Source organism: Canis lupus, chromosome 19 (genome assembly GCF_048164855.1).
Source record: "Canis lupus baileyi chromosome 19, mCanLup2.hap1, whole genome shotgun sequence".
In the NCBI taxonomy this organism is placed as follows: domain Eukaryota; kingdom Metazoa; phylum Chordata; class Mammalia; order Carnivora; family Canidae; genus Canis; species Canis lupus.
The window spans coordinates 29,272,588-29,297,448 of NC_132856.1; the positions used below are offsets into that span (position 1 = coordinate 29,272,588).

At 39.1% G+C, this 24,861-nt stretch overlaps 1 protein-coding gene across 2 annotated transcripts in view; it reads right to left on the minus strand.

The window, feature by feature from the left end:
- SYNPR (synaptoporin) overlaps positions 1 to 24,861 on the minus strand; it is a 289,796-nt gene that overhangs the window by 97,676 nt on the left and 167,259 nt on the right. For both annotated transcript variants that reach the window (XM_072785546.1, XM_072785547.1), the window contains one exon: positions 9,139 to 9,263. In XM_072785546.1, coding sequence (XP_072641647.1) covers positions 9,139 to 9,263 — 125 coding nt within the window. The remainder of the gene's footprint in view (positions 1 to 9,138; positions 9,264 to 24,861) is intronic.

The window sequence follows — 24,861 nt, forward strand, 5'->3', positions numbered from 1 at the left end:
GAGAGAGAGAGAGAGAGAGACAGAGATACAGGCAGAGGGAGAAGCAGGTTCCATGCAGGGAGCCTGACATGGGTCTTGATCTCAGGACTCCAGGATCACACCCTGGGCTGAAGGCAGGCACTAAACCACTGAGCCACCCAGGGATCCCTGCACACTCCCTCCTTTATGGTAAAACTATCTGGCTTTTATTTGATAATAATGATGCTGATCATGATGACAATCATCGTCATCATTACCATCATCATAATCATCATTCCTGTTAGAGTTTGGGGCGGCTGTAAACAATTCTATTGAAACACTCATGGATGTCAAAAGATTTAGACAGGTTTCCAGGTTTGGCATTTACTAGCTGTGTGACTTAAAAAAATCTAAATCTCTGTGCGTTGATCTCTAAAAGGGGAATAAAAATACTCTGGCTCAGCCTTTGTTACAGTGTTGTTTGACAATCCAGGGTATAACGACCATACCAATGATTATACATACACACATGCACACATATATATAAGATAAAAAAATTAACATATCCATCCTACTTCCTAATTTCTACCCTAATTTCTACTTGGTCTAATGGGGAAAGGCAATTAGCACTTCATCCTTTTTTGGTAAGGGGTAGGGAGGGGGACATGCTTAAAAGCACATAATGGGGTGGTAGTAAAATTGCTACAGTTAGTCCATTACTAAATAATTAGAAATTACTATTTGCTTTTCTGTCATTTATAGTTTTCATTCTAAGAGTAATATGTGCTGACAGCAGAAAATTTAGAAATAAGAGAATATAGAAGTATCCATTTGCTTACTCATGGTAACTTTCTTTTTCTATTTTATCATGCTAAGTATAATAAATAAGGCAAGTGTTTAAACAAAAGTGTAATCTCAAATATTTTAAAGAAAAATCTATCAGTGTTAAAACACAAACTATCACGGAACTGCAAATTGAAGCCTTATCTATTTCTCCCTAGGTCACCAATTCTCCACCTACTGTGTGTCTAAGAATCACGGGAGGACTTACTTAGTAGATGCCAATCCTGGGCCCACCTGGCACTAATGCTGAGTAGGTAGATCTGTGGCAAGAATCTCTTGGAATCTCTATTTTTACCAAGTTTTCTACATGATACAGATGCAGATAGGGGGACCCTGAACCTCCCGTCAAGAGAGATTCTAAATTTCAGAGTCATTTCCAGGTCTCTGCATTCCCATAGCTGGATCCTAGAAGGGGAATCAGGAATGTGAGTGCTGGCCTTTCAGCTGTCACTGCTTCACAACCCGGGCCCTGAGGCTTTTACCATCCTATTCTGTAGAGCATCTGGCAAGCAGGCAGCTTGAGGACTTGCCTCCTTTTTGTTTGACCTTGCGGCCCCCAGAAAATTCTATTCATTTTGTGGCTCACAAAATGTCATTCTTTCTGGGATGGGTGGGGTTGGGAAAGGAGATGGAACACAGGTCCCACCACTCAACTGGCAACAGCTTGACCTCATAAAGTATATTGTGTGACTTCTGGTCACCAGTTTGATAGCTCCAGGGGATGCAAAGAATGTTTTAACATTTCTCTGTTTCCAGAAAAGAAGGAAGCAGAGATGGAGGTTACTGGGACCTTGGAACAGACACCTAACATTTTCTTTCTTTCTTTTTTAAAAATATTTTTTAAAAATTTTATTTATTCATGAAAGACATACAGAGAGAGGCAGAGCCATATGCAGAGGGAGAAGCAGGATCCTTGCGGGGAGCCTGATGTGGGACTCAATCCCAGAACCCCAAGATCACTCCCTGAGCCAAAGGCAGACACTCAACCACTGAGCAACCCAGGCACCCCAGCACCTAACATTTTCAAGGGACAGGATATACATAGAGATGTGAGTGGGATGTTTCCTTCTGACAGTCCTAGCTATTAGTATAGCCGATTTCCTTTGTTCTTTTCTAGGCAATTTGGTCTCCGTCTCTGTCCTTCTAATTCTAGGAAGGAAAACAGATAAAAGAAAGAACTAGAACTTATTTTTATAACCTTGAAGAAAGCAATGTTTGCATCCTTCTGAGGTGTTGAGCTTCTCTCAGGTAATGAGGTTCTGTTCACCACACTCCCTCATGCCTCCTCTGCAAAATTACACACAGTGAGACCAAGAACTACATAAAAGGCTCACTCAGCATACACTAATTTAATCTCTGCCACTTGTCAACTCCCTCTGGGAGCTCCACAGAAACAAAAGCTTTGATTACATAACCTACAATCATTCTCAGTAAGTGCCCCAATCCTGGTCTTCCAAAGCCTGTACAGATTTTACCTAAATAGGACAAATATCAGTGCAAACCCTCTGAGGTTGAAAGAGACTTATATAAAGTAATTTCATTGAATCTTCTTATTTCCTTCTGCTTTCTCTGAAGCAGCAGTGGTGGGGGCACCATCAGTGCTCCTATCCAAGTTCAAGTACAACTGTTGCCCTAAAAAGATTTCCATCTTCATAGAATTAGGGGTCTAATTCTCTCTTAAGATAGCTTCAATTCAGTCTTCTCATTTTATAGATAAGGAAACAAGTTCAAATTGGAGCTGTGTGCTGGTCATTGCCTGTTTGTTCTCAGTTCCCTGCTCCTTCCATGTTCTTTTCTGCATTTCCAGGGCTTGATTTCCTTATCAACTGGCTTCGCATTAGGTTCAGCCAATGGGAAGCTCTGGTGGGAGACCAGAGGGTGTCAGCAAGGGAGAAGCCGACTATCTCTCCCCCCTCTCTCTTGCGGCTTTGGGCAGCATCTCTAGCAGTGGCTGCATCTCTTTCTTGGTTCCTGCTCCTTTCATAGTCCCAGCTTTGGCCACGCAGACCCCATCTTCTACTCTAATAAGACCCTCTTCCCTTTATGCTTCTTGCCTGGGGGTCAATAATTTTTTTTTTTTTTTTTTAGAGATAGAGAGTAAATACTTTAGGTTTTATAGTTTTACCAATAGGCAAAACTGAGGCTATTTTGTAGCTACTTTTATAATATTTAAAATGTAATCATTAAAAAATATAACCCCCTCAAATATATATACCATTCTCAGCTCATGCACCATGTGAAAAAGGCAGTGAGGTGGCTGGATTTGGCTCAAGAGCCTTACTTTGCCATCTCCTGCTCTACCTTAGGGGCAGTGGTGGTATCCCACAGTTGCTAACCTCTGGATTCCCTCTTGGTCCCCTTTCCTCATCATTGAAGCCCTACCTACCCAGTTCCCTTCTTCAGGATGCAAAATGTTAGAACATCCTTTGCATCCTCTTCTTTGGGGATGAGCTCTATTTTCCTGGCTGGACCTTGACTGATATCAGCAATGACTTGTTTACAACCAGATTTCATAAAGCGGAATTATTGTCTACTTCATAAATTTCTTATGGCTTTCGGAGATGTGGGTGCAAAGCTGTCTCAATGGAATTCTGTAAGTTTCCATTTAAGTTAGGTCAGCTGGCTGCCTATGTGTGTGTTGTTGACTGCACTGGTTGACAACCTCATGCAGTGTTGAAAAATTCTTGGCACCAAAAGGTGCCTATGATAAACTGAAGTTGGTCCCCATGCTGACCAAATAATACTCAGCCTTACTCACAAAAATGATGGAGAAAGCTGGTAAAAGATGACAAACAGGGTTAGGTTGTAGATGAAAATTCCCATAGGAGATGAGCCATGGATGACCATGCGAACAGTGCTATATGCCACACAGCACCCTCTCCACTGCCTCTGTCCCTGTCCAAGCCACTGCCTCCCCTTCCCCTGGATGGCTGCAGTGGTTTCCTAACTGGCCTCCCTGACTTCGCCATTGCCTCATGCCCCCCCAGACTATTTTATAGCCACAAGCAAGATCTTTCAAAAACATAAAGTTGCATGGTTCTGCTGTTCAAAACCTCCGAAAACTTCCCATCTCACCCCATATAAAATCCAAATTCCTCATATTATTTCACAAGATCCTATGTGATCCAGCTTCTGTCTGCTTCTTCAAGTTCATCTCCTACCTCTCTCCTTCCCTCCACCTCATTCCAACCCAAGAAGGTTGGTCTCCTTATTGATCTACTGATTATGGTTTTCTTCTTTTTCTCTATGCCTTACTGGTACTGCCAGGGATCACCTGCCCAGACAATTACAAATCCTTGTCTCAAGGGGTGCTTCTGTGAGAACCCAAACTAAGGAATCCTTTTAAGTCCCCAACACCACCAATGTTTTGGGGGAAGTGTTTTAACATCAGTACTCCCATCTACACAGGTCAGGAGGGGAATTGTGGGTTGAGGGTAGAGTAATTCGTCATTCACTAATTTTTTCACTTAACTCATTCCAAGCCAGTAGCCACTGTACCACATTTTCTGTGATCTCTGCAGACACTCCCTACAAATGACGATTCTTGTCTTCACTGCAGAAATCTCCAAATATGACTGTCCTTATTCTTGGTCTATAGCTATACTCTGGTGCTAGTTCCTTGCATTACATTCTATTAATCAAGGGTGCTTGGGTGGCTCAGTCAGTTAAGCAGTTGACTCCCTTTTTTTTTTAAAAAATTTTAAAGCAGCTGACTCCTGATTTCAGTTCAGGTCATGATCTTAGGGTCCTGGGATTGAGCCCTATATCAGAGGTCCATGCTCAGCAGAAAATCTGCTTGAGGATTTTCTCTCTCTCTTTCCTTCTGCCCCTCCCACCTGCTTGCACATGCTCTCTCTAATAAATAAATAAATCTTTAAAAAAAAACCTATTAATCGTATCTACAACAAGGACACTACAATTCCATGAACTCTTCATGTGTGTCAAACTCTGTGTTACATAAATAACTTGTACGACTTAACTGAAAGGTCACAATCATACTAAGAGGCAAGTACTACCTTCTTACAATAAGGAAACCTAGGTCCAGGGAGATTATAACTTGCCCATCTGCTAGGTGTCAGAGCTTGGATTTGAAGCCAGAGTTTTGGCAAAAGATATACCATTAACCTTTTGGCTACACCACCCTCAAATCTCTCCAGCTCTCCCTGCCCCGTAGAACCACTCAGTCTCATCACACGCAAAATCTATTTTAATGCACAACATTATGATGAGATACTGTAGTTATAAAACTTCTGAAACGTTAGCCAAAAAAGAGTGAAACCCTTCGGTAATGAGAAACAATAAACAAATGCTTAAATGTAATTGCAAATGCAGCATTTCCTGAACACAGGAATAAAACACTGCAGCCCTTAACATTTTTATTTTCCCCAAATTGGCCCTTACGGTAAAACAGTTTATCACCACTGCTCTAGGGTATGGATCTTGAGAAAAAAAATACTCTCCCCCCCAACGAGCTAGCATTACTAGGTAATGACCCAAATGCCACAGATTTCTTGGCATCAACCTGCACCTGTCCTCATGTTCCAAACAGGAGTGGTAGGATCAGAGCAAGTGTCTATGATTATAAAGGGGGAGAACAGGTTGTATGTGGTCAGTACCCAGCTGAGCACCCTAGTTTGTCTTTCCCTCAATACAGAAGACCCCTCTTCAAATTCTATTTCAAGAATCCTGAGAATTAGGCTCAGAATCTCATTCCCCTACCCCACTCAGGCCACAACCCCAGGAGGACTGTGCTAGTGCCACCAAGCACTAGCACTTGTCTCAGCTCTTCATCACTTGATTCTTCTTGGTTTCCTCAGTCATTCCTCATGTCCTTCCTTTGTTATAAGCACAGACATCCCCCATAGGTTAGCCCTGTGCTCCTGTTCTTCCATCTCTCTCAGGACCTCTCTTCTTCCAGGACTTCCTTTTCTTTGCATGAAGACAACTCTTTTGAACTCTGTTCAGGCTGTGCCTCTTCTTCTTACATGAGTTTAGCACAAAAATTCCTGATAGAAGACACCTCAAACTCTGCATAATCAAATCCAAATCTATATTCTCTACTTCAAAATGGTTTTCCTTATTATTCTTTTTATCATCTGTAACTCCTTTTCCCTATTCAATCCCCTAGAAATTACAGATCTTCTAAAATCTTGTCAAAAACTGCCTTTCCACTTTTGTCACTTTTCCTTATCATATTTTTTTGCTCTCTCTCACCATGCGTCCAACAGTCTAAACATTGTTTTCTTTAGCTTTTATTCAAATTAGTAGAATATATGAAATCCAAAAGTTTAGAATGAATTTTCTATGTGTTGTTGAACCAATTTCTCCCCACTCAATCAGAGGAATGGTAACTTGCTTCACTGGGCCGGTGTACTGATCACATGATATACATGAATGAAGCTAACACAATGGTTGTTACATAGCAGGCTTGCAATAGGTATTTGCATATTTATTCATTCATCACTAGGGCCCATTAGAGCTAGCCTTCTCCATGAAAATCTTTGCTCCCATAGCCCCCAAACTCCTTAATCTTTGTCCTCCATTTGATATGTATCAAGTATCCATGCAGAGTTAGTTGGCACTCTTTAAGTACACTTTCTCTGGAAATTAAATTCCTTACAATAAAAAACTCTACTTCACACATCTGTGTATAAAGGGCTAAAAATTTTGAATCCAGAACCCTCCAAATTATCAAGCAAGTTTTTTTTTAACCAAATGAGCACATATAGTAGGTAAGAAAATGGTTAAATATTACTTGCTCATTTTAATCACGAGTCAAAAGGAAGGTAGAGGACAAATGTTTTATGCCCATAGTAAAAGAATATATTGTTGAATGTAAATCCCTTCTGATATGAGTCAAAAATATGTACATCTGGTGGTATAAAGGAGCTACACACTTTGGCATATGTATCAGAAGCAGCACACGAATATTTTGTAAATTATCTAACATTTTCTAAATTGACTTTATCCCACACCTGATAATCTGATAAGGAAGTTAAGTAAGTTTCCTTTGCTCTGTCATTTACAGACTTGGTATTAGAGTTTATTGTCTTCCTTGTATTTGCAATAAACTGAATAGTTAGAAACTGGTGAATGCTCTTTTATTTCTAAGATTATGATAAAATCATTGGCATTGGCTTGTAAAGTTTCAGGAGAAAATAACCTTTTTCACGATTTATGTCATCAGCCTCTTGCTAACCCAACTTCTTTTGAAACAAATGGCATAAAAATAATCTGTATAAATTCTAGATGTTGTCACTTACTATTGACAGCTTCCTCAAGAAGATAATGGTACAACATTTTAAAGCATCCAAATGTATGAATGGAATTGCAACTCTAGTAAAAAAACACTCTAGTTTTTGGAATGGTATGGGTATCTTTTAGATGGACACTAATGGGGCAAAAGTGTAAGACATTCTGTGGGATGAGTGGGCTAAACTGAATTCCTGATAGTAGACTCTAAATGTTGTACAGATGTGGTAATCAGAAAGCCAAAAGCTTTCTTGTTTTCTTCTAGAACTGGTTTTTACAGTACTTATAGGAGGCCCAGGGTTCTAAGGAGATACTAGAGGTGCTGTAGCAGGAGGAGAGTGGGTAGAGGATGTGTGTGGCAGGGAGAAGGTGAAGGAAGACAAGTTCTGTGCTTCCAGTCTCTTTCCTCACCTGCTTCAACTTTCTCAGGGACTCCTGTCTGTTTTATATACAGAGCTTCTAAGCAAGGTAGTGTTTGGAAGACAAGTTTCTGCTACTGAAAAAATAATGGTTGATATCTTTGTTTCAGAACCCAAGTAAAAATATTCCAAATAAGTGGGTCACTGTACTCATAGATGGCAATAAATATTTTTATCCAATTTCTTTGCCTTTTATTGGCTGACAATATGTCTTGGGAAGAAAATTAAGCCCAATACTGGAAACTGTTTGCTTGAAGTGTCTTTTCAAATTGTACACATAACCAATGATGGCATGAAATTAAATATCACCCTGCTCTCCACCAACAAAAACAAAACAAAACAAAACAAAACAAAACGCAAAACAAAAAAACAGGCACTGTTTTCTTGTCTAACCAGGTCTCTTGATTATTCTTTTCCAGTATGAGAGACAGAGAGACCTGTTTAGTGACCTGTTACTCTTCAAATCTTAATGGACAGACTTTCAAGTCATCTGTTGCTACCACATCTTTTGGTAGGAAATCATTGTAGAAGCAATGCACACCTTACAATTTCATGAATAATGTTATTAAGCATTCTACCCCTGGTACCCAGCCATTGACATTTCTTAACTCCTCTGCTAGATCCCAGCCATTGGTAGTTCTTATCTCCTATCCTCGATCCCACATATTGATCAGTGAGTGTGCATTGGCTTGGCCATTCTCCATTAAAGCTAAGGAGTTCATCCAGAACTTCAGAAGTGGCAAGCACCCTTCACCAATCCCTCTAGCTTCATTTCTAGTCATGAAGGTAGCTTTTTTTTTTAAACCAAATTACTAGGTTATGTTTACTATTTCTGACCTTTGCACTCTATTTTTATTTTAGAGAGTATCTACTTGAGCAGAGGCATTTGCAACTTTTATTAATTCTACTCCTAAAAATCATTCAGTATATTGGTATAAATGCCACTTCCCATGATTCTTTGTCTATGAGCTGAGGTACTTTTGTTTTAGACTAGGGAAAGTTCACTAAATCAATATAATAAGGATGTGTTCCATGATATACAGATCCTCTGAGATGCTTAGTGAGGAAAGGTGTCTGCGGTCAAACATATTTGGGAAACATTGTGTTTCTCTTGGTGATTCAAAATGTGCATTAGAAAGGCAGAGTGCTAAGAAGTATTTCTTAAACTTATTTGACTATATAATTTTTAAATTATTCCCCACATCTCCTCTCCCTCCTCCTTTTCTACATTAAACATTAAATATCTAGGACTCCATGGGAGAGATTTTGGCAAACACTGTACTTTCCTATTTAAGAAAAGTTTTCAATTTCTACTTTTCTCTGTAATTCCAGAGCCAGCACCATGTCTGGCACAAGGTGATTACTCAATAAATGTTAAACTGAAGTGAATAAAAGAGTAGATTAATGAGATGCCAAACATTATGCTGGAAGTTGTTTTAAAAAATAATACCAGCTAGGGACGTCTGGGTAGCTCGCTAGGTTAAGCATTAGACTCTTGATTTTGGTTCAGGTGGTGATCTCAGGGCCACGAAATGGAGCCCAACACTGGGCTTCATGTTGGATGTGGAACCTGCTTAAGATTATCTCTCTCCCTTTCTCCCTCCCGCTCCTTTAAAATAAGAAAGAAAAAAATGCCTCTCTGTGAGCATGAGCAGCTATTCCCTACCTGAATGGGTAGGCAAATGCTATGTCAATGCTGAGGTTACTTTCCGTCTTGTTGACACAGTCCACACTCAGCCGCAGGCCTCCAGAATAGCCACCGCATGTTGCAAATGCAAAGATTGCAAAAAGCTGTAGAAAAAAGAAACAAGAAAGAAGGTAGTCATTAGAATCATGCTAATCTAATGAAATATATCAATAGGAGTTTAGCATCTGAATTGAGAGAGGTTATGGTTCTTCTGAAATGTGACATCATATTGGGTTCAGGCTGGGAGATGAAAGCCAGGAGGATGATACGGACTGTTGAGGTGGTATCTGAAAAAAAAGCCTGGTAATCTGGGATAACTCTGAGGAAAACTGAACACAAGGACAAAATATCTATGTTTGATTGTGTAAAGAGCTGTCATACCTCAGAAGGTGGATATGACCTCATATCGAAAGATCTGGAAAGTTACACAACACACTAAGGGATTAATGATGGATGCCTCCAGGTGGGAAGAATTTGAGGTGTCTCCTTGCGTTTTTCTTTTGGTTTATCTGTTTTTTCTGCAATAAACATGTTTTATCTTTTTGGAGTAATATAGTTTTTTTTTCTTAAAAAGGCATAGAATTTAAGAGCTAAAGGGCTGAAAGAGAATATATGAGTATCTAAAAGGCACTACTTCAAAGCATGAGATTTCAGTATATGTCAGCCTCAAAGCCTCCCTGGTTGTTACATCTCTATATCAGTTGCTCTTTGTCAATTATTATAAGATTCAACTAGTTACAAGTTAATTCATAATCTATTCCAGTATAGAACATGGATCTGCGGAAATTGGGTACTGAAAATTAGGAATGGGAAATCAGGGAAGTCTTAAAAAAGGAAGATACATCTGGGAGACCAAGGATGGCCTAAGATGGGAAGCAAATGCTAAACTGTCTGCTAAACTTAGTCAGTTTGGCGAAATTCAAAGTATTTCCTGCTCATTTCCAAAGAAAGTCAATATAGTGCACTTTAACATTAACCCATGCTGTAATAATCCTCTTTATTTTATTTTCATTTTGGAATTCAGCTTCTTGAGGTAGTTTGGGGTCCCATTAGTAACACTAACTCACTTTGCACAGCAAAGCAGAATTATTGTATAAGGGTTAAATGTATGGGTTCCAGAATGTGACCTTAGGAAGTTTCCTTAATTTTTCCCATGTCTTGGTTTCCTTATCAGTAAAACAGCACTCATAATAATTCCTCTGGATTATTTTGTTATTCATAACACAAAGCAGACAGTTGCTGTGGACAAGAAAGCTGCGGGAACTGGCAATGTCATCAAGTCTATTGGTGAAATGAGTGTTATCCATAACACCCGCCACCTCAGTCTTCCTTGGTAGTGCAAAAGTCTCAGAGCTGTTGGTCTCAATTGGCCATCTGACTTCAATAGGAAAAACAGACTGATTAATGACAAAAATAAGTATTTTAAAAATGGAAACAACTTAACCAAAAGATATAGTAGATGTAGTAACTGTGTTTATGTGTGTAAAGCATTTGAACTGATCCTGGCAGAGGGTAAGTACTCAATAAATGTTATTACTCTAAAGAGATGTGGATGGCTCCTTCGTAAGATATTCCAGGCCATAAAATAGGAAATTCAGACTTACTGTTTAGCTAAATTGACATGACCATCAGCCCCAGTGAACCAGCATCCAAACACTCCAGAAAAACCGATCTGTTTTGCTTCACTTTTCTTCCTAGTTTGCTTCATTGATAGCATTTGAGGAGGCGTTCAGAAGCTACTCCAATCCACTCCACAATCTGGGGCTGATGCACATGGAACACCAAGGCTGAAGGGAACCTGATTTTTATCCCGGTGGCGTGCATCTGCTCACTTCTCACGACCAAATGCTCTCTTTCTGTCAGCTCTTAGTATTGGTAGGAATAGGAGGAAATGAGTTTAATTGTTCAACTCTTAAATCTAAGTTGCATTCTATAATACTGGATGTTTCAGCCTTTGTGTCATGTCAAAATACTGCCTTCAGTAAGATTTCTTCCAGAAGGAAGAGTGGAGTAAGGGAGCCCAGAACTCTGTGGTATGGCTATGGAGACAGGCTGTATCCTGTCCATGCTTTCTCATCTGTAAGACAGGAATGTCCTCTGTATCTTCTTGAATCACTGAGAGGATTAAGTGAGATGGAATACATATTTATGGGCAGCCCCTCTCAATTCATGCAGAGATTTATGTTGTAGTTGCACATGTGCACTTCTATTGGCAAGAATCATAAGCGTGTAATTAGCACTTGTACATGTCAAGGTTAGGAGAACTGTCCATTCTTGCCATTATTAAGTGTCTACTATGGGCCAGGTATTGGGCCCAGCACTTAACATATGTGATGTTATTTTCTCTTAACAGTGATGATGATGTGTGTGTGTGTGTGTGTGAAGCTTAGCATTCCCATATTAAAGATGTAGAAGAATAGCAGAAAGGCTCTAAGCAGTTGCATTTTAAAAAATTCCTTAAAACATTAAAATGTAGCTAGTTGGAGTTGAAGGGACATAACGATAAATCCTGCTAATTTCAGTGCTTAATAGCTTTAAGGGAAACTAACTCTTAGCTTTTCATCTTACATTAAAGTGCTTTATATACAGTAAGGATTATTAATACTACCATGTAATGAACTTAAGATGGAATGATAATTATTATTTCTTTAACTATTCAAAACGTTAGATGCATAGAAGGAAGGTGTCAAACTATTAAAACCACACACACTGCTACTTTTTCTTTTAACCTCTACTGAGCTCTGAAAATATAAGACATTGTACTTAAGTTAAAAATGATACCTATGGGCTTTCTGGTTAACTTTCTCCCTTCCTCAGTCCTTACTGATTAAAGAGAAATCATACTGTGTGACCGATAACAAATTCACATGGGTTTGGTGAGGATTAAACAGATAATGTCTGTACAACACTGGGAGAGTCAGATCCTGCTGAGTGAATAACATATTACAGGCATGGCTGATTCCATATTTGGGAGAGTGAAATCAACTCCTTCAGACTCTATCAGCCGGGAGCCTAGCTCTGTAATTAGAATACATCAAGACAAAGTAGGAAAAGGGGACCAGAAGCTCTTCGGGGGGTCAAAACTGAAGAGGAACGTAGAGTAGGAGGAAACTTGGAAAATGCTCTCACGGATTCCCCTCCCAGAAGTCTGCCCACCCACTCTCCCTAGGTGGTTGGGCAGAGTGACTGTGGAGCCAAGCAAAACCCGAGTTTGAGTCCAATTCCTAGCTGTCAAGCACTGAGCAAGTTATTTAACTTCTCCAAACCTAAGTTCCTATATCTCCTAAATCAGGACTAATTCACTGGTTCATTCAGCAGATGTTTAATGTTTTGCACTTACTTGGTGCCAGCTGGGAAGGAACAGAAAGATAAAAGAGTAAACACAAAGACAAAGAAGGTCCCTGCTCACTATGGAGCTCAATGCTGGATGGGGGAGACAGAGTCAGAAAGAACATACACACGAAACAATTACAAATTGTTATGTGTTTTGGGGAGGAAGCTCTTCTACACAGGAAGTTACACCTGAGGAAAGTCACATGTAAGCTTAGACCTTGAGGATGAAGGAAAGGAAGCCATGGGGAGTAGAGGGAAGTGCTCTGGGCAGAGGGAACAGCTCAAGTGAAACCCCAAGGGAGGAAAAGTTTGCCAGTGGAAGGTCAGTGTGGCAATTAGATAATGAAAGAGTCTGAGAATAATAGTATTTACCTCATATGATTTTGTGTGCTTTAGCTTGGAGAACATATGTAAAGCATCAGGCTCACAGCCCTCAACAAATATTAAAGTGTCTCCTCCTTCTCCTTCTTCCTTTGCTACCATCACTAGTACTACTATACTATTGAAAAAACGGAGAAGTCCAGAAGAAAATTCACTTGCTCCCACTGAGTTAGAGCAGAGTTGGCACTAGAATCCTGGGATCTGGATTCCCTGAGTCAGCATTCTTCTAATTAGCTCTACAATAGCAGGAAAACAATTTCTAGCCAGCTAGGTGGGAGTTAGATATCAAACATTCCAGTCTTCTTTGACCAAAAAAAAATGCACCATCGTGCTTTAGTGGCCTGTGGTTCTCCATGCTTCTCCTGAGTGTCTTAGAGGCACATACAGGCAGCTCACTAGCGAAGCAGAATAGATGCTTTGTGCTCTTTGTCCTCTCTCCTTCCTTCCTTCCTTCCTTCCTTCCTTCCTTCCTTCCTTCCTTCCTTCCTTCCTTCCTCCCTTCCTTCTTATCACCCTTGATGGGGTGGAGGATTTTAGAAGGGAGGTTCTTGGAAGGCACTGTGAAAAGACAGAAATTTCCATAGCTTGACAATCATTTCTCTGAGAGGCTGTTAAAATTAGCAAGAGGAAGAAGGTTGGTGCATCTTGTAGATGCTTGGCTCTGCAAGGCCAATGTTGGGAGGGAACTGTGTTATATGGCCAAGAAAGAATGAGAACTCGAGGTAGTTCTATAAGTCTGAAGAGAGAAAAGAGCCTGAAGGAACTGGGTATGTGGGGGTATTTGGAAGAGATGAGAGAGGGACTAGAGAGAAAGACCTCCATCTGAGGCTGACTCAGCAAGTACTATAAGCAACTGTCTGAGAGATGTGAAGATATGGAGTCTGTGTGTGCATATGTATGCTTGTGTCATTTTTTCCAAACCCTGGGCTCTGCCCATATATCCTCAGCTAGCATTGCACTCTTTCTGGTAATGCAATCTATTTACTCACCTTTGTAGATACTGGGGTCATAACGCTGGGGCAAAAGTCCATTTAACCCAACCAAGTGAAATTATAAAACCTCTGTGTGGCTATCTTTCCTCAAGTTTCCAGTTTTCAAACAGAGCAGACACCTCATCCTCTAGGACATTTTAAGATAATCAATATCATAACCACTGGCCCCATCATTCACTTCCCTTGAATTCAAGAGACTGAAAATAATCTCCTGTGATGAACTCTCATTTCACTACTGTCTTGGATGATCTACAGTTCTGTTCCTAACAACAAAAAATTATTCTCTAAATGGACAAAATTAACCAGCAGAGATTTCCTTTGCATGCAGACTGTTTAGAAATACATTCAGGTAAAAGAGACAGAAGCATTGTCTTGCATTTTCTGGCTTAATAAGCATCTATAAACCAAAATCAGCAATAGCAGAAACACTTTTGCACACTTAATGATACCAAAGGTTTTTCCCTGGAAAGAGGGCAAGCAGCTCCCTCCTCAGAACTAAGTGAACCACACAAGGAATATCAATGAAAGATGCTATTAATCCTTCTGGTTAATTTGCAAGGCATAGTTGAAAGCAATAGGTTAGAGGAGGACAAGAAATCAGAAGAAATCAGGGTGATTAATAGCTCTCACAGAAACCTGTGGTCTTCAGGAAAGTTAGGGAGGGGACATTTTCCGTGGCCTGATATACAACCTCGGGATACCTTTGAAGAAATAAGTGAGAGTAAGGAGACTAGAATAAAAGGGATTGGAAAATTGAAACCAAGTACCAATACTCATGTTGCCACTGAGCTGTGTGTGCTGACAATCAGATCTCCACAGGATAAAGCATGGATTTCTAGCATTTGATTTGTCAATTTCCATGGTGTGAATATTCCCACTATGGCCAATCCCAAGCTATCCTCCCAATACCTGTAAACTTGATTGGAAGGAGAGCTGTACCATCAGCTGTGCTCTAGCACAGCACTGCTCCCAAGGGACCTTCCTTGATTCTCCCTAGGAGCAAGGGTGTTATTTCATTGACTTACTCTTCTTATTTCTTATTTTCTGTTATTCATATTACTCACCTTGGGCTTACTGCGTTGACTTACTCCTCTTTCATCAGGTACAACTATTCATTCTTTCATTTATTTATCCACCCAATCACTTATTTTTTAAAAGATTTTATTTATTTATTCATGAGAGAGAGAGAGAGAGAGAGAGAGAGAGGCACAGACACAGGCAGAGGGAGAAGCAGGCTCCATGCAGGGAGCCCGATGTGGGACTCGATCCCGGGTCTTCAGGATCACACCTTGGGCTGAAGGCGGCGCTAAACTGCTGAGCCACCTGAGCTGCCCCCCAATCACTTATTCACTTAGTTATTGTAGCAGAAGCTGTTGATGCCCTGCCTATATCCCAGTAGCTGGCCCTAGAGGCCACCTGCAGCTTCAGGAAGCTAGTCAGGTATATCTACACACCAAAGGCTTCCCCCTCCAAAACTGAGAGCCTCTCTGCTGAGGGCTTTCTCAGGCAGTGGGAATGTGCTCAGCCTGTGACTGGAGCATGGTGGAAGTCCTCTGGAGTGACTTCTCTGCTGGCTTTCAACCAATTTGGGATGGAAATTAGTGGACAAAACCCCAGTGTTCTTGCCACTCTGAGGTGCATTCAGTACAGTTTTTCAGAGACTTCCTTTTGAGATTGAGCCCCTGTTGCCTACAGCAACACCTCTCTGCTCATTAATACCTGTAGTGGGTGTTCCTCCTTTCCCTGTCTCAACTCCTTACTCATCATTGTGCCTCTTCATATCACCCCTCAAGTAAACTTCCTGAGTCAAAGTTCTTGTCTCAGGATCTATTTTGGGGGAATACAACTGAGTTATTAAATCCTGACCAAGGGCCTAATGCTATTCAGGCACTGAACTGTGCCCAAGGATTACATTAATAAAACGAATTGTACCTCTTGACACACCTTGTCTCTTGCCTCTCAGCTTCCAGTTTTTCACACTCTCATCTCCCCAGCCCTCTCTAAATAAGCTGAGTTCCTTTGTAATAGGAGGTGTTCTTTGACATTATCCAGAGTAGGCTTCCTGACCTCAGCCCACCCCAGTTCTGGCCCCATTACTCTCTGCCTTTGTTTGTTTGTTTTTACATGAACAGATGTTTCAAAATCATATTTTTGGCATTATTTATTCACTGGTTCATATTTTGTTTGACTATTTCACTGAGGAAAGGTAAGATACTTGTCTATTGCTGGATCCCTACCACCTTGTACAATACTTGGCATGAAGTAGGTACTCCCTAAATATCTGTTGACTAAATAAGAAAATATGTTTCCCTGTTCCACCTCTAGGGAACTTGCTGTCTATTTGAGAATACAGACAAGTTAATGAAAAGGCACCATGACATTGTTTTATTGTGTAACTGAGCATGTTACAGGAAAATATGGTACATATTTTATGGTACATATGGTATATAGTTAGAGAGGAGTGGAAGAGAAATGAGGTATAGCTTTCTGGAGAAGTAGATAACTAAGGAGAAATCAGGAAACTATGCCAGATTTATCCAGGTAAGAGGGAGAAGACGAGTATTCTAGGCAAAGAGCAGCAACAAGTCAAAGGATCTCAAGTGAGCAAATGGGGCACATTTGGGCTGTGCATTTGGCACAACTGCAAGGTGGGAAGAAGGGAGTGACTGTTCAAGATGAAGGGGGGGATGTTTTAGGTAAATTCTAACAGGGATCCAAAAACTATGGTCCCTGGGTGATATCCAGCCACATCTATTCATGTATGTATATATATATATAGCTGCTTTTACACTACAATGACAGAACTGAATACTGACAATAAAGATCCTGGTCCACAAAACCAAACATATTTACTATTTGACTCTTGTAGAAATAGTCTGTCAATGGGAAGAAACACCAGTTTTGTGAGGGGACTGGATTTCAGCAGTAGGGGGAGGGCATGACAAGTCTGCATTTCAGACAAGCCAGGTGGTTGCCATGCAGAGTGTGGACTGAGAGAGGGAGGGACAGGATGCTGGAAGACCAGCAAGTGTCTTATTTCTCTAAGATCTATAAACTCTGCACCAACAGTCTCATTTATATCTCTTGCTGTTCCAAAACATCATTTGTGGCTCATAAATTTTACCAAGTGAATGAATATGAATGAATGGGCAAGAGAAGATTAGAGGATGAAGTTCATAGAAAAGCATATTTTGGCACACAAAACAATAATATATATTATGCTGATAACAATAACAATAAAACAATGATAGTTGACTCTTTGTGCCAATCTCTTCATTAAGTACATTCTTTACATTAGCTTATTTAATCTTCTTAACAACCTTTGAAGTAGAAACACAATCCCTTATTTTATAGATGATAAAACTGAAGTAAAACAGCACACCGAGGTCACACAGGTTTTTGATATGTGATGTAGTCATGGTTTGAACTCAGATCTGCCTTTCTCTAAAGTTTATCTTCCTTCTCAACTTTCCCAGGGCTGTGAAAGGGACCTCTCTTGGCTAGCACATGCTACAGAAGGACTAATATGGAGATGTCAATTATGAGCGTAGTAAGGTACTCTCCATCACATCAATGCTCAGAAAGCCAAATGACTGAAGAAAGCATCCATAGGACAAAGCCCTGATCATCCAAATGGATACCAGTGGTAGCTCATGTATTTTGTCTCAGCAACACAAACCTTCATGCCACAGTATCACAGGTCACCAGGGGAAGAGAGTTAGAGTCTAGCATGACAAAAACACTTAGAAAGCTTATTGTGAGTAGGTCATGTCAATTATACCTCAGAAGTCCCTCCTGTCAGCCACAGCAGGGCTGGTGGCTTGCTCACTTTCATACATCTCTATCACTCGACAGTTTATAGGTTAAAGGGACCCAATTCTCCCCCGCCACTTCCCTCTGAAGAACCCCTCTTGTCCATTCTCCTTTTATGATTTGTCTTGGACTGATGAGCCATTTGTCCCAAGAACCCTCGAAGAGCATTTTTGTGAACACAATTGTTTACAGGAGCTGATTATCTCAATAGTAGCCCTGGAAGTGAAGAATACATACTGTCAAGTTAGTTTCTGGTGCAGAATGGGTTTTTGATGAACTGTGGCTTCCCTCATACCCCACTGGCTACCCAGGAGGCCCCCAGCAGATTGATGAACACCTTTAAAACTTAATGTTCCATTTCTACTCATCTTTGTCTAATACTTTCTTTTAGTGTGTCTCCTCTTGCTGATAATTGGATTTTTCCAGGGAAATTGACCAGGCACTTTCTTTACTATCAGTTTATGGTTACTGCAATATTCTGACCCAGAAAACTTCTGTGAATAACCCTGTAAAACATCAGATGGGACCTTCATGTGAAGAATAAAACTGCCAGTTGTCCCTGGAAGACAATATAATTGTATCTTATAGGGAGGCTCTGAAAGCTACTGTCAAAAAAGCCTTCCCGTGTAGAACTGTATGTTTTCTCTTGTTACATAACTATCTGTGTTTTTAACCAGCACCAGTATCTCCTACACTGCATTCCATTTCATGCTACCTATCAAACATTGGCTATTGTGCCTTTCTATCCATTCTGTGATTTGTATGAAATCCTCCCAGGAAAAAGCAGCCTCACGGAATTGGTACTTCACACCGTCACCTGAGAAATTCTGAGCAGGTGCTACAGAAACAGAGCTCCAAATTACTTACAAAGCAAAAGAAGTTTCTGTTTTCATTGTCTTAAATGTGCAGCCTAAAGACTGGATCAATTAGTAAAGTATTTGGTCACTGGTAGCAGAAAGCTTGACTTATAGTGGCTTAAACAAATAAAGGTTTACTTTTCATACATATTGAGAAGTCCAGAATTGATGATATCTGTACAAACATATCTTTGGTTCTTTTTTTTTAAGATTTTATTTATTTATTCATGATAGACATAGAGAGAGGGAGAGAGATTGAGAGAGAGAGAGAGAGAGGCAGAGACACAGGCAGAGGGAGAAGCAGGCTTCATGCCAGGAGCCTGATGCGGGACTCGATCCCAAGACTCCAGGATCACGCCCTGGACCAAAGGCAGGTGCCGAACCACTGAGCCACCCAGGGATCGCTAATATCTTTGGTTCTTATGATCTTGGCCTCATAGTCACAGAATGGCTGCTGTATCCATGGACATGTTAGCTGCATGAGAGACTGGAACGTGAATATTCAACTTTCCTGGGTTCCAGAGGGAAGATAAGCAAGGGGACAAAAGCTAAGAATGGTTGCTGAGTCAGTCAGTTTTCACTGTCTGCCAAAGAACTTAGGGAGACAGGGGCAGAAGTAAAACAAGTAACCAAAGCATTTTATAAAGGCAAGACAGCATAGGAAAGCCCGTTCGGTAAGTGGTCATTTCCCTTGTCCTAGACAGTGCCTAGAAAGTCCTGTACCTCATATAATAGGCATATATAATAGGTTTAAGTTAACACTTGCCCATAAATTGAAATGTGAATTTCTAATTGAATTTTATTTTCCAGCATAAAGCCTGACAAATCATTGAAGTAAAATGCATGCCTGAAAGAGTAAAAATAAATTGGAAACCATCTTCATGCTTATAAAAATATAGACTAATCAAATAAATTCTGAGATACTCAGTCAATGGAATATTATGCAATAGTTAAAAATAATGAATAGTAGTATAGAAACTTCATCTTTTGTAAAGGAAAAAAGCAAATTGACAAGTATAATATACATGCATATATCAAATAGACTTGTAAAAGTCTAGAGAGGTAGCATTGAAGTATCATCAGTTGTTACCACTGAGGACTGGACTTTGAAGGCAGAAATTCAGTTTTTCATTATTTTTGTATTGTTTTCTTTTTTGAAAAAATATTTATTTATTTTAGAGAGACAGAGTAAGCACACAAGCGGAGAGTGGGGGGCAGAGTAGGAGGGGGAGGGAGAGAATCCCAAGCAGACTCCTCATGAGCATGAGCTAGACATGGGGCTTGATCCCATGACCCTAAGATCATGACCTGAGCTGAAATCAAAAGTCGGACGTTTAACTGACTGAGCTACCTAGGTGGCCCTCATTATTTTTGTATTGTTTCAATTTCTGCCAATAAGCGTGTATAACTTTTGTAACTAAAAAAAAAGATTTATTAAAATTGCAAATTTAGACAACCTCTGAGTAACCTGAGCAAAGCAATTTCAGCCTGTCATTAGATGGTAGTGCTGTTTTTAACTTTCATTTGGATGAAAAAATATAAAAAAAAACCAAACCACACTCTCTTCCAGAATAATCTTCAATAATACCTTCAAATTATTTACATTGGCAGAGGATGTAAATGGAATAACAGTTTTGACCTGCTTAGTTACTAAAATATTTTGACAAAGTCACTCTTTAGATCAAGGTAAAAATATTTCAAAATATGCCACAGGAACATAGGTCTCAAGTATACTGTCCATCATCAATTGAGTTAAAAAGTGCAATGTATCTTTCATCAGATTCAGTGATGGCAATTATTTTTAAAGGAATCAACTCTAATTCTCTCATATCTGTCATAATGGAATAATAAGAAAAAATAAAAATTCAGCAGAGCTTTTCACCCAGAACTGACACCATTTCCCTGACACCTGATTAGAGTCTGGTGAATTAATTTCTTGCTTATTGTAGTGTTTTTGAACTTGACATTTTTATGTGATATAGACTTCCTGAATTTTCTTACCTATCATAACCATCTCTACAGCACTGAAGAGAATCGTTGATGATAGATATATTAACTGCATACTTCTGCTTGACAGGCAAATTAAAGCAAGATAAGCCCAGGGAACATAGCTACCATTCTGTAGTTCAATAATATGTACTGAATATGTTGGCATGAACTATTCTTTGCCAGAAGCCATGCTTTCATGATAATGTAGAATGACTAGATTTTTTTTCTTAAACTGAAGATAAGTCACAACCCTTAAACCCCATTTTTAAAAAAAGAGTATACCTTAGATACCATGTCCAGAAAATAAAAGTCAAGTTGGGATTCTGTCCTAGTTGAATTCAATTTATTTGACATTCTCTTCTTTAAAATTTAAACATTTTGTGACCTAGAGTTGTATTTATATCCCTAAAGCAAATTAGAATAACAGATTATTTTGGAGAAAAAAACTGATCCATACCAATTGTCTACATTCAACTAATTCTTTTTACTAGACAGTATGGCTCATAAAAAAAAAAAAAAGTTTCTCTCATTCTTTCTCCTTTTCTTAAAAAAAATTGTTGTGTTGTAAATTCAGCTTCACCTTGATAAAAGTACAGAATCCCATGAAAAGAATAATTGTTGATTTTTTTGCTTATATTTTTATATTTTTTGTGCTTTGTGCCTATATTAAATATCAAATACAATTTATGAGAATAAACAGGTATCATATTTGAGCTCATGATTTCAAGATTTGAAGACCTTCCCATGTTCTACTTCCTTTGACTTCACTAGCAAGTTGCATCTCTATACTGTTCATACTTTAAGACATTCATACACTTGTTTTGATCATTCTGATTTTTTGACCATTTGATTTCTGGGTCAAAACTTCTGAACCTCTCAAACATGAAGCATAGTCATCAAATTACCTCTGTCATAACAGACAATTTGCCACTATGTATTATTTTGATTACATAATGGGAGAAAAGCAAACATAAAACAGGAAGCTAAAAGGTAGCATATCGTTCATATTGCAAAAAAAGCAAAATAGTAGCGTCAAAGTCTATTGGAGCAGTTTGAAGTAGATTCTAAAGTAATATTTTCTTATCATAATTCAAATCATAATAAGAACACAACTGTTGCTTCTATTTAGTGAGACTCTATTTGTGTCCAGCAGTATTTTGGGTGCTTTAGAGACATTGTTATTCTGAAACCTCATCACTGGGTAAATAGGTACCATCATTATCCCCCTTTCAGAGCTGGGTAAACCATGGCTTAGAAGGGTTAAGGGATTTGTCTAAGGCCACTCAGATGGGGAATGATAGTTTGAATCCATGAGTTCATAACTACACTAAAAGAAACAAAATTAAAAATCTAATTGGTCACTGTTAGAGGATATTAGTGAACAAATCCATTACTTTAAAAACTAGTAACTAAAAGGGAAGAATCAATCATTCATCTTACATTTTTTTAAGAATGTTACTTATAAGTGACTACACAGTAGAAGAGAGGAAATTTCCCTTTATAAAATTGTTCCCTAATAATGAAAAAGGATGATAGAATTAGAATATCACCATTTTCCAACTTGTTATGGACTGAATGTTGAAGTTCATATGTCGACGCCCTAATCTCCAGTGTGGCTGCATTTGAAGATGTCAACTCTAAGGAAGGTTGAGTCCCTGACCTCATAGGATTATTATCCATATAAGAGGAAACATCAAACCTCCCTGGTTCTCTGTGTCTTCTTCCCCCACTACATATTCACCAGAGAAAGGCTATGTGAGCAGTCAATAGGAAGATAAACTCCTATAAGCCAAAATAACAGGCCTCAGAATGAAATTTGCCTTGCCAGCAACTTGACTTTGGACTTGTCAGCCTCCAGAACTGTCAGAAATAAATATGTTATTTAAGCCACCCAGTCTCTGGTACTTTGTTATGGTAGTCTGAGTTAAGACACAACCTTTAGTGAATTAATAAATCTAAGCACAGATGACTGATAACAGATAAAGAGACATAATCAGATATTACATGCCTTAGTCTAATAGAAGAAGACTTCACCAACAGTGAAGTATTCTTGGCAAAAAGAAATCAATCAGTCAATCAATCAAACTCTGAATTTCAGTGAGCCTCTATGCCCAATTTACAAAACAATATAGAAGAGACAGGAACATGTAAAATGACACCATAGGGACTAAATCAGTAAAATCCAGACCCTGAGAAACTCTCCAAGGGAAAATACATTGTTTATTCAGGAACAACAAAAAACGTGCAGTGTGAGAGAAACATTGGAGGGGGGAGATTGAGAGAGAGGAACTTATAGATTAAAAAGGGTTCAGAGAGGGTAGCCCCGGTGGCGCAGCAGTTTAGCTCTGCCTGCAGCCCGGGGTGTGATCCTGGAGACCCGGGATCGAGTCCCACCTGGGTTTCCCTGCATGGAGCCTGCTTCTCCCTCTGCCTGTGTCTCTGCCTCTACATCAACCCAATGATGGATTTTAAAAAAATCCAGATTTCAGGAAACTATAAAAAAACATGAAATCAAACGAGACATTTGGGAACTTATAGATATTTGATGATGTTAAATTATTGCTAATTTTTAAAAAGTGAGATATGGAATTTAGTGTTTTTGTATTCAATACTTTTGAGAGATACACACCAATTTATAAGAAAAATGACAGGATGCCTGGGAAGAAGGTGTAATAATAGGAGCATAAAAAGGAACAACACTGGCTATGAGTTGATTATTGTTGGAGCTAAGTAATGAGTAAACAGAGACTCATTAAATTATTCTGTGTTTTTATGTGTTTGAATAATGTAAAAATTTACATTATTCAAAGTTTTTAACAACTGAGATTTTTAAAAAAGACTTTTACTCATTCATGAGAGACACACAGAGAGAGACAGAGACATAGGCAGAGGAGAAGCAGGCTCTCTGTGGAAAGCCTGATGTGGGATTCTATCCTAGGACCCTGGATCATGACCGGAGCTGAAGGCAGACACTCAACCACTGAGCCACTCAGGTGCCTCAACAACTGAGATATTATAAATGAACCTAGATATGAATGCATATGTTTAGACAAAATTCAGTAGTTTTTTAATTTAATATATATGTAAACAGTTTTCACGTTTTATTTTTAAAAGATATTCAAAATTAATCTTAATCAAAATTCCTGAGAGGACTGCTTTTTAAGGCAAGGAAGTCACACTCTGTTCTATTATGATACTGCAGGACTTAGAAGAAAATATATTCTATTTTTTAACAAAATTTTCTTTCTTAATAATCTTTTATTGATTGTCCTAAGAACCCATTTAGTTCTGCCTCATTATGAAAGAGTAGCTTTTTCTCATTATACTTTAATGAGATGAAAGATTACCATAGCCTAAAGGACTATACATGCCATGTTAAGGACATCATTTCCTAGACAATAAGACAAAAATCCCCACCATCATTCAATAATGTTTTTCTATTGATTAAGTTCAAGAGGTAATAAAATATATCAAATTACTTAATATTTAATATATTGGTTTTAGTTTCTGAGTACTAATGTTAAGTGGAGTTCATATAGACCAAACTGATAAGCGGAGACATAAATATTATCCCATCCACTTCAACACTGCAAAAGAGATTGCAACTAAAAGACAGAGTGAGTGACCTTTCCAAAAAATTTACTTTCTGGCTCCAGATTATACTTATAGCACTTTTCTTTTTTTTAAAGATTTTTATTTATTTATTTGACAGAGACAGAGGGAGCCAGAGAGAAAGACAGAGAGAAAGGATGCTCCAGAGAGCCAGAGAGCACAAATGGGGGAATAGCAGAGGGAGGGGGAGAAGCAGAGTGTCTGCTGAGCTGGAAGCCCAATGCAGGGCTCCATGTGGGGCTCCAGTCCAGGACCCTGGCATCCTGACCTAAGCAGAAGGCAGAGGCTTAATCCGCTGAGCCACCTAGGTGTCCCACTTACAGCACTTTCTAACACATTGAGTAAGGTTAAAATACTATCAGAGAGTCACCTTATTTGTTCAGGGGAATTAGTCACTCAAAAAATAGTGACATAATTTTAAAAGATGGGATTTGCGTGTGGGCTGGAGAACCTTGTAAATTCTTTAATGAATGTAAATAAAGACCAACATGACAAAACTGTCATCGGGGTAAACGTGATGCTTAGCTCATAGCAAGATTTTAATATTAATTTGTTGAGTAAATGAAAATACATCCCAGGGATATATTTTGAGGTTCTCTCTCGAAACAGAGCAGAACCCATAACTTTATTTCCAAGTATTTGGGTGGAAGGGAGGTCCACCAAAAGTGATTTAAATAAGAGTCTAAAAGGAGGTACGTAGAACTGGAAGTTAGAAGAAAAGGTAT